At 33.5% G+C, this 11,579-nt stretch overlaps 1 protein-coding gene across 2 annotated transcripts in view; it reads right to left on the minus strand.

Moving 5' to 3' along the window:
• Window positions 1-7,614, minus strand: part of LOC142343998 (uncharacterized) — a 43,457-nt gene extending 35,843 nt beyond the window's left edge. The window contains exons 1-2 of one of the 2 annotated variants that reach the window (XM_075395431.1): window positions 7,260-7,614; window positions 4,968-5,150 (exon numbers count right to left, since the gene is read on the minus strand). In XM_075395431.1, the coding sequence (XP_075251546.1) occupies window positions 4,968-5,150; window positions 7,260-7,337 (261 nt within the window). In that variant the 5' untranslated portion in view covers window positions 7,338-7,614. Of the gene's footprint in view, window positions 1-4,967; window positions 5,151-7,259 lie in introns of those variants that run through there. The other variant, XM_075395433.1, reaches the window with a different exon arrangement.
• Between the last annotated feature and the right edge of the window lie 3,965 nt (window positions 7,615-11,579).

Consider the following 11,579-nt stretch of genomic DNA (forward strand, 5'->3'; position numbering starts at 1 on the left):
ACCTATCATACTCTTTTTAACTTGTCCTTCCTAAAAAAAGATAGTAACAAACGTTTTCCATGAAGTCCTTTTTCTTCCTTAATTCGACAGTATTTTGAGAAATTTGTACACAAATGAGCCAATTGCAATCAATTCTACACAAGAAAAAAATTAGCACTAACACGGCATTGAAAAAGCCACCAGACATTTTCTGACTAGTCGTATCCGAAAAATTATTATCAAACGTTTTTTGTGGAGTTTGATGTTCTCTCCACTAATTTTATAGTTTTTTTTAAAAAATGCGTCTTTAAAGGAGCATATCGGCAATTAACTGAACAAAGTTTCTAACACTGCATTATTGCGGCATTGAAATAAGCTACAATACACTTTCTAACTCTTCTTATTCAAAAAATTGTTCAGCATCGTTCTTAATTATGTCCGGCGATTTCTTGACTTTACTCGACAGTTTTTCAAAAACTCTTTATAAAAATAAATAATTGACATTTGTTTCTATAAAATTCAGACAGAACAAAATCATTACAGCAAATTGGGTTAGCACACATTTGCTAACTCTATCAACTCGAAAATTTATATCAAGCGAAGTTATCTTTGAAGTTCGAGAATTTAACGATGTTTCATGATTTTTGACCTGGAAAATGCCTTTTTTCAAATTTTATGAAATCTTTTAGCAAAATTGTACAGTTCTGAGTATTTTATACGGTGTCATTGTACATTTTAACACAAATATGTAGCTTTGAAGATTCTTGCACTATGCACAAATTTTGCAAAAATGATGATATTTTTCGGTTAAAAAAATCATGACTTTTGTAAACAGTTTTTCTGTTTGTGCAAAAAAGGGCGCTTTAATTAGAAGTTAGCGTAAATTGTTTAATGAAAAAGCTGCAGAATGAGCTTTTTCTGTGGTGACGATGTCTGATAAAAGTAGCGGTGAATTTTTGTAAGATTTGCGATTCTTAGCGGTGAATTTTTTCTTTCACCGCATTCACCGCTTTCACCGCTATTCTTACATCTTTTTTTGCGATATTTTCTGTGGTGACGATATCTGATAAAAAATAGCGGTGAATTGTTGTAAGATTTGCGATTCTTAGCGGCGACTTTTTTTCACCGCATTCACCGCATTCAACGCTCAAAATCGCAATTCTTACATCTCTTCACCGCATTCACCGCAAATCTTACAATTTTTAGCGATTTGTAGCGTTGACACCTCGACCCGGGTAGGGAGAATGGTTTTTCATGGATTGAGATGAGTCATCTTGTAATTCAAGTTTCAATTCAAGTTTAAATCATTATTTTTGCTATTTGGGTCAAGCACTTTTCCATTACAACTTTTGATCGAGTATGCTGTTACCATAATTTAGTGTCCTATTGTGGGAGTTTTAGCGTTCACCCAGTTTTGAAGCTTCTTCTAACGTTCAACTGGAAATTTCGCATTAAATTTTTTGTAACTAATGCTTTTTCCAAAAGCTTTGATTGTTTCACCATTAAGATACCGGAAGGCGATTTTTCTCAAAAATGGTGACTGACCTGTCTTGATGCGCATAGGGTTTTGTAGGATTTCTATAAGGGTTAATTAAGCTGTACGTCAAAAATGTTTTCGGACGATTGAATTTTGGACATTGTTTTCACGCACATCTGTAACATTCAGTTTGCTAAACTACTGCATTTTGACACTCCTGATTGAGTTCCACCTGCTTATCGTCTTCATTTAATAGTTGACTACATACTTAAACCTAACTGAAATTTTTTAGAGTTAACTTGATACCTGGTGTGATTTCACTTAGAATTGAGTATTATTATAACAAGACGGCTCGTGCGAGTCTGTGCGTAGCACAGAATGTTCCAAAATACCTCTCAAGATTACAAAAAGAATCTATAAACTGTGTCAGAAAAACCGTTGAGAGTATCCAAAAGCAACTCTTATGCATGGGATAAAATCACTTGCTCTATTTGAAACAAAAGTTTCGTTCCGGCAGACGTAAACAAAAACTCTTTGACAAACTCTATAAAAATTAGTTTAGTATCCTTTGAAACACATGGACACAGAAAAACCATACAAACACACACACACACACACACACACACACACACACACACACACACACACACACACACACACACACAGTCCACCTATTACACAACCCAACACCGACAAACAAAAACAAAGCTCAATTATTTTGTTTTTGTCATTTGGTCGTTTCTGAAAGCTCGTAACTGTTCATTTAGGATTTTTTAAGGCAATTGTATAGGCTACTGTAATTTGGAAATGAAACATTGAAATGTAACTATTTGAAGTTTGTAGTGAGTTTTTTTTTCAATTTCATCAGCATAATCTCGCCGATGTGTCATCGAGGAGACTTCAAAACATACAGTTTTGTTTTTGAGTCAATTTTAAAGCAAATTATTGCAAATAAAAGGAAATTTCTCTATTTTTGTTCTAATTTTGTCACAACCCCGACACCGAAAAAACTATGAAATTTCGGCATCTGATCTCTACTCAAAGTTCTCAACTTTCATTTATGTCTCGATTGTTTCTTCTGTAAACTCTTGGCCTTCCTGAGGCCACAACATTAGTAACCAAAGAATTCACACTAAACACTGAAATGAAATTTTCGAAGTTTTTCGAGGTATTTTATTATTTTTGAAATTTCATGCTGGGACAGTTAATTTTCAAAACCTGTTATCAGCAGACTTTCAACCACAAATTTGTTATCGGTCATATTTAATCCCGCAATTTAAGCAAATATAAAGTAATTTTTCAAATTTTTTTGTTTACTGACAATTTATGCACTCTGCCTCAATTTGTGTCCAACGTTTAAATGATTTTCTTTGCTCACACTAAAACTCTCTTTCTTGCTCTCCTACACACATACAGCACAATAAATACACAAAAGCATAAGCGTTAAGTACAGACCTCGCTACAAAAAAATATTTTTTAAAATTGTTTTGGCTCCTCCTTTTTATTCGAATTCGTCATCATTCATTTTTGTCTTGATTGTTTTTTTTAATTAACTAGGTAAATCTTATGAGAAATTTGTCACCTTCATTGTAAAATACACTAAAATATGAACCGAATTTTTTAAGACTTCGAATTACTTTTCGTCTTTAGTGTTCCATGATCATAATGGCACAAAGAATTTTTCACAATCTCGTAGACGTGTAGTCAACGTAATTAAAAACAAAAGGATTCGAAGTCACAGTATTGGACAAACTTGAAACCGCATTTTGCAGCAAATATTATGTAATTTTCCAAACTTTTGATAATTTCTGACAGTTTTAGCACTCTCCCTCTATTTGTTTTTATTAAAGGTACTATTCTTCTAACACTAATTTTCTTTCTAGCTCTTTCTCTCTATTCCTCTCTCTCTCTCTCACGCATAAACTACAAATACCTTACAAATACGCCAAATACGCACACCCGTACACATACTCCCACAAGACTCACAAACACAGAGATGCACTCATCGCCACAACAAAACATATATAAAGATTTCTTTTTTGTCCTCTGATTGTTACTCATTATCCGTCATAGTTCATTTTCATTTTCTGATTGTTTTTCTGGAAAATTACGGATTGAACTTTTTGAAATTAAAATCTCAAATAATTTTATGAAAATTTTTGAAATATTTTGTCATGTTTGGGTTTTCATGTGCATAATTTGCTTATTCGTTTCTTTAAAGAAATTACGCAGAAGTGTTACACGTTAAATTTAATAAACTCACTTTAGTTTTGAATATTTGAAAAACCGCAGTTTTAAACAACGCTTTCTAACTGAAGGATTTCTTCTTATTTTAGTAGCGTTGCAAAATCATTTTTTATCAGTAAATTGTTCAATTTTTTTTTTCGCTTTTTAAAGTAAGAGTATTTTAAGGAACCAGGAAAATTTATTAATTTTTAAATGAACGGAAAAACACACGAAAACTTCTTCTTCTTCTCTCGTAGTATTTTTTGTTTATCATAAGAGCATCATAGCAACCAAAAACGATTGGGCTTTTTTACTTAAAAGATGCGCAAAAACTGGAAAAAATCAGCTCGAAGAGCAATTTCAATATACAGAGAAGTGAGTACTAAATACCTCTTTTTCAACAAAATTTATGAACTATTGTAATGAATTTTTCAGGCTGGTAGTCCATAAATTCAAATTGATCTTCATTTCCTGACGAGGAGATAAGTTCAAACCATCTGCCCTTACATTATAATGAAAATAATAAAAAAAACAAGAAAAAATTTACTACGCTTCTTTCAGTAAAGAATATGGTTGAATTGATGTGCATTTAATGAAACCATTTTGTGACGTCTACAATGTTTTGAGAAACAAAATAGTTAGTTCGAATGAAACGATGAGAATTTTTGCGAATGAAGAAAACAAAAATGATTATTGCTTATTTGAGAACTCTAAATTGCCTAAATTCTTCCATTTCCCAAAAAAATCTTTTTGATGCAGAAGAAAACTGGTTCATTAAATAGTTTTTAACTATTAAGACTGCATCAATTTTTTCTTTGTACAAAATTTTGAGAAAATAAAAGAACTTTTTTTTGTCGAAAATTTTCGGCCATATAAATTAAATTGTTAGTTTTTAGGCTAGGCTTGAAACTGTTAGGAATTCCTGCGAAATCTCTATTTAACCTTAAAATATTTAGCGCAACTTTTCGGTCAACCAATAAATGGAGATCTTTAATTTCACTGCGAATCTGTCAATCCCCCTGAGCGATGTTTTTCCTTTTCAGTTTTTCTTCTTTCCCTGGAAATTTCAGAGTTCCTTTTTACGAGTTTTAAGCTAGATCCTAAATGCTTCAAAATGGTGTCTTTCTTTTTCTCTACGATGCTTACACAAAAAGTGAAAGTTTGACTGAAGAAAAAAACAGCGTTGCATATATATTCCCCCATTTTAAAAAAATGTTGGAACAATGAAGCATCGCATATATATTACCCCATTTCTTTTAAAAAAATGGAACAATGATTTAAAAACCTGTTTGTTAAAAGCACGTGTGTACAATAGAGTGTCGGCTCCATAGCCAGAGAGAACGTCAACCATGTGAAGTGGTTTGTTCATCTCTCTCTGCCACACTTTCAACAGTTGTTCACTCAACACACTCTCAAGGTAGAAACTTGGTGCTTCAAACCTGTCATCTCCACCCAAATTATGTACGCCCTAAAGATATAAATCTTAGGAAAAACAACTAACCACGGAAGAAATCCGTCTGCAACCCGGGTTGAGGTTCCGACAAAAAGTAAGGTAAGACTTCGGCTGAAAATGGGGAACAGATTTTTAGCGGTGCATGCGGTGAATTTTTGTAAGATTTGCGCCAAAATTTAGCAATGAGTATTTGTAAGATTTTCAATTTTTTACCGCATTCTAATGGTACCGTTATCTGCAGAATTCAGTCATAAAAATTCGCAAAAATTTCGGTCAAATTTAACGCAAAAATTCTACGCTTTCAATGTATTAACCTCTAAAAAAACTCAGGCCCTTCGCGTTGAAAAAACTTTTCCTCTTCACTATCAACCTCAGAATCTTACAGAACACAGATTTTCAACTCATTGACCATTTATTTTATTCCGCTCACTTTCCATCTAATTCAGATGTGATGTGATAACACTTTAATTTTAATAGCCCGACTAACTGAGATTTTTTGCACCTTTTTAACGTTGTTTTACATTTTTTATTTTTAACAGCATCCAAGCTGGTTTTGGTCAACCTCAACTGTTTTTAAAACTTTGTGAGTCCTGCTGTCAAAATGGTGAATTATTTCTCTACACATTCAATTCAACTCTCAGAGTTTTTAAAAAAAAATTGCATCAATCAAGAATAATGGCGAAAAGTGGTGCATTTTTAGTGGTGCATTTTCCTTCATCACTCTCGAGGAAAACGTTATTCCTACATTATTTTTTTCCAAATTTTTCTGCGGTGAAATTAATTGGTGCAATTGGTGATGAATTTCTGTATGGAATTTATCGCATTACCGCCTAAAAACCGTTAATCTCATTTTTTAAGCTCCTTCATTGCGAGTCTTACTTTTTTAAAAGTAAGACTCGCAATGACACCTCGATCCGGGACACTTTTCGTTAAACAGAGGCAGAAAATCTCAGTTTGTGGATTGGTGACTCCATTTATTGGAATGCTAGACTAAGTTGTAGAGCAGAGGTAACAGTAACTTTCAGGCCTGTCAGTTGAATTGCATTGAAATTAGAAAAAAAATACTTCTTGGCCTACAATTGCTCCCAGGTGGCAGATTCTTCTGTTCCGATACGGTCGAGAGATTTTCTATGCTGCAGCGGAACAATTATTTGTGAAGACACTGCGGTACACGTCGGTTTTCTTAGCTACATACCTTTAGCCCCTGCATTCAGTTAAGGAAACTGCAGCGCTATTTAATTCATTTTTACAGCTTGTCCAACAACAAGTTCACCGTTTCGGGTCTCTGGTCGAATGTCCTTCCGGAATTTGTCCCATTTTGATGCAAGTGGTAAAATAGTAAAAGGATTGACAAGGATAAAATTGGTGTCAAAGGGCGTAAGGGTTGGGCTGAAATGTGACCCGGGTCGAGGTTTTTGGGTGAATTTTTGTAATAAATGTGGTGAATGCGGTGATTCAGTGAATGCAGTGGAAAAAGATATTTCACCGCATTTCTTACAAAAATTTACCGAAAAATTCACCGCATTCCTTACAAAAATTCGCTGCATCGAATTTTGTGGCAACTTAATGTGAGAAATGCGTGAACGCGGTGAAAAAAAAAATTTACCGCATTTCTTACAAAAACTCACCACGAAATTCACCGCATTTCGTACAAAAATTTGCCGCATTTGTTTTTGAACGTTTACTTAAATTCACGAGAATTATTAGATATACGTGACAGTTGGCGAATAAGAAGTTGAACACATGCAGTAGGTAAGAGGTTCGAACCCGTGTATGGAAGCGTCTTTTCTTTAATAATATAGAGAACGAGGTGGAAATAAATAATTCAACGCGATTCACTACACGAAGATTTAAGAAATACGCGGTGAAAATTATTTTTTTTTCGCCGTTTTTCCTACAAAAATTCACCGTCAAACCTCGACACGGTGAGGAGTTCCTCCCAAATCAGCCCCACCCTTTCGTTCACATTCACTGATTGGAATGCACTTTCCTCATTATAGCACCCCATTTTGATGTACTAATGGTAATTTTGGGGTTGTACGTTTTATGACTGCTAAACTTCTGGCATTCTAGCATTTCAACAATGCGGACATGGTAGTCAAGAGAAGTAATATTATAACTTACCAATTGGTAGTACAACGAGCTGTCTTTGTAATTGTAGATGTCTTTGAAGTCCTGTTTCTTAAAACTTACGTCAGACATGTCTTCTGGATATTTCAGATATCCAATCAAACTGAAATTAAGTATTTCGCGTAGTTCTAGATTTTAAACTGTGATCTAATCTATCCAATATCACCCCAACCATCCCCGTTTTTAATGAATTTTTCTAACCTAGTTATATAGTTAATTAGTCAATTGGTTCAAAAAATGGTATCATAAAATGGTTGTGTTCGTTTTTTTTCATGAAAGTAGATTATTGTATATTTTCAACGGAGAAAGTCATAACTCAAGTTTGTTAAAATTGATAATACTCAATGAGCAACTGAGTTCAATAAGTGCATAGAAACTAAAAACGTACAGAAAAACAAGTTTAATACCTAAACCAGATAATCTCTTCAGAAGAAAGTTTGTTAATAAACTTTTAATGCTCAAACGACCATAAGAGTTCTTAATATAATATCATAAACTTTACTTCAGAAGATTTTTTTAATACTAAAGGCTCATGTTGAATTTTATGTGCTTGATAATTTTTTATGAATAATTACGGCCTAAACTTGTGTATGGTCTCGGATAAGATCACACGGATTACGAATTTTCTTGAATCTAACAGTAGAGTTACTAGTCTGTTGTGCGGTTGGTGTGCTTCCAAACGCAAATATTTTTCTATGACTTGGTTCCATGAAAAAAATGAATGCTTTGATGATTTGATTCAAGGAAAAAAGGAATGTTGAACACATTGTTTCAACTAAATTTTATTCTTTGCATTTCTGAACCTTGGTTCATTTATCATACATAAATGAACTGAATATAAAAGAATGAAACCAAATGAAGAATGATGACAAAATCTAGAGGCACGCTCTCGCGTAACTATAGGATAAGAAGACTTTTCGTTATTTTTGCGGCCTGACATGTATATGAAAATAAAGCATTTTAATAAAACCAATTATCTCAACAAATTAGAAAATTGAGAGCCAGCTTAAAAATCAATTTGAAGCGAAATTTTTTGTCTGTGCTCCATTAAACGTGATTTGATTACTGTTAAAGAAAGTTTACTTCCAGGCCCCGAAAAAAAATGGATAATGACCATTTTCTTCAGGCTGTAATTCTTCGATGGTTCAATTCTATATGAGCAAAACGTGGGCTTTAACTTTGCACTTTTGAATATAAAAATAGGGATTATGAAAAAAATAGATCACAAAAAGTTCAGTGTGCAATAAAATTGTTGTCTTTCTTAACCAATATTTCATTATACAGGACACGATGAAAGGTACAGCTCCTCAGGAGATTGTATCTTTGTTTGTGACTCATAGGATATATCTTGTGAATTTCGTGCAAATTTGAGAGCAAAAATAACCCGTGCCGACCAACCAGTGTGTTTCAGTTTTGAACCTGCATATTTCCCTATTAACTTGTGAAACGAGTACTGAAACAGCTTATCTATATCAAAAAAGTGAGTCATTATGCGCAGAAGAAAACCAAAACAAATAGTCAGACTGTTCAGAGTAACTTCAAAGTAAAAACAGTGTGATGTGATGTCTTTGGTATGATGTAGTATGATGTGAACTTGAGCAAAGTCTGTACAAGTATAAGAAAGTCTATATACAGTCACTGAATTTACAATGGTTCAGTACTACAATGCTCTGGGTGGTTGGCCCGGCGAGTAATTCTTTGTGTATAGCAAACGTTTTGTACTGTATATCAATCAAGCGAAAGATCGTGTGAGCCGATTGAATTCATGCAAAAAATGACGTTTAGAGAACTACTTATATTATGTTTTTTGCCAAAAGCGAAATAAGTGTATTAATAATTTTATCGTTTTGGAGTTTGATAACTCATCAAAAAAGCATAAAGCTTCTTACAGCGCATAAAATTTTGGGATCTTTTTCGTTTGTGTCCCCCAGCTTAGTGGGTGCATATTATTTACAACCCGCAGACGCACGTGCCATATATTTACATAAGGTTTTAATTTGTAATGGCACGTGCTCTGTAACGGAGGGGGGGGGGGTTGCATAACGTACGGGGTGGAAGACCAACGGAAAAGATCCAATTTTTGAGCTTTTTGCTGAATTTCGAAAAATTATAAAACAAGTTTTCTTTAACACTGTGTAATCTTATCATTTCCTCTTTCAATCAACTCTTAAACTCATCGCCAGTATCCACTGCTATTGGAATGGTTTCACATAGCTCGACTTTCAATCTGCTTCTGAATTGTTTGCCTCAAATATTGCTTTCTTGGTGAATTGGCAGCTTCATTAAATGTTCCTATAGCTAAAACAATTCTTGAGATATATTGGAAATTTGGGGAGACTCCTTAGACATAGGAATACCTATGTCAAGAAAAACCAGTGCGCCACATCACTTTGTTTTTTCCTTTTAGAATAATTTTTCCAAATCTATCCGGTAAATTTATTTAAGTTTTTTTGTGTCTTTAGGACATTTTCTGTTTTGTTCTATATTCAGTGGAAAAACTCCAATTTATGTTTGAAGGACAAACGTTTAATGGCAGAGATGAAAGTGATTTTAGTTTTACAGAAAATAAAGTAAGCAAAGGACATGACTAAAGCATTAAGATTTTGTTTTCACGAAAATTAAGCCAAAACTTTCCATTTAATGGTTGCCAAATTATAATAGAGGATTGAAAATGAGCCCGAAAATTGTGATAGCCACTGCTGTTATCATCCGAACAACATTGATTGTTGAAGTTTGCAATCAGGGATTAAATTTGTTAATTCTCAGGAATATAATTTTTCATTTGCCTATAAGACCATAACTTCTTCATAATTTTTGATTTCAACTTCTAAGATTCAGACACTCAGTAATAGTTTGTTTCGATTTTATGGAACTTAATGTGCAATCCGTTTTTTCAGGGCTACTTTATCACTTGATAGCTAATTTGTGAAGGCCTAGAATAGAGGCCAAGACTTGTTTAAAATCATTGATGACAACTTTCATTTATTCCTGTTTTGTATTTGTTGTTCTTGAATATTGAGCTACTACAATAATGAAATCCTTTTAAATCAAAACAAGTAAAGTTTTCTTTTTTTCTATAAAACTCACACAATAGTTGCAAGAAAGTAGGAGTAATTTGATTCCTACCCGGTTTTGGGTCTAAAAAATATGGTTTTGTTCAATTTTGCTCATTATTTGGGTGCTGTACTTTTTCTTTTCACTTTTCTCGCCTTTTTGGCTTGACTGTTTTTTCTCCATTTGCTTGTCGATCATGACTGCCTTTGTCACTTGCTCTTGTGTTTGCGGTGCAAAACCCACTCTTTTTGCTCAAAACCTGCATCTAAAATCCCCCACATAATGAGTTAAAAAAATAAACTAAATGCGCATCCTCGGTCCTGTGCGGTACCTGAACGATACCTGCATGTAACGCCAGTAGTGCCAATGAACAATTTACACTGAAGTAATTTTCTTTATTTGAATTCTTATCTTAATTTTTCAAGCACTTTACCTACCCTTCACAGTACCCTTATTTTTTTAAAGTTCCCTTAATTTATTTTGTGGTATTTTTAAAAATTTTTTCGTTTCTCTTCAAATCCGTTTTATTTGAAAAATTGACAAGTTCGGAGCTTGATCACAATTTTGTCATTCGTGTGTTCGTGAAGTTACCAATGTAACTCCTTAAAATAAAAAAGCATACTGAGAATGTTGAGAAGAAATTTATTCTAGTTAATTAATGGTAACGATGGATGAACAAATTACTTTTTCATTCAGAAAAAAAACTAAAATAAAAATTTTCTTGGGACCACTTGTGCTACGCACGGATTGATATATTAGATTTTAACGTTTTCTAAATTCGAGGTAATTTTTAATGAGAGCGGATATGATGAATAGTGTAAAACTGTTCGGATTGTTCTCACTTAGAGTAGGCAACTGGCCAGATCAAGATTTAAGTCTCCATTGAAATATAAATCTGACACAAAATACGCTTCAGAAATAGTAAATAGTGACAACAGACATTAAACAAGATCAAAATCTTGTGGTAACGATGATATCCTGTGAATTTATTTCATTGTAAAACAGGCTAATTGATATTTAAAGACTAATTTTAATACAAATGTTGAAACCTATGCATATTGGTTCTGTTTAGAGATTATAAGGAGTAGGGTTCAAGCGGTCATGACATCTTCGTCGGTGTCGATAGATTCAGTTTAGACAAGTTCAAATCTGGTGCATAATACACGTATGTACGTATGTCACTAGATTATATTTCTGTTGGTTTTCCGCCTCCTGAAAAGATGAGAGTCATCATATCGATAGATCGCGGATAATGTACCC

Source organism: Convolutriloba macropyga, chromosome 8, assembly GCF_964194025.1.
Source record: "Convolutriloba macropyga chromosome 8, txConMacr16.3, whole genome shotgun sequence".
NCBI lineage: Eukaryota > Metazoa > Xenacoelomorpha > Acoela > Convolutidae > Convolutriloba > Convolutriloba macropyga.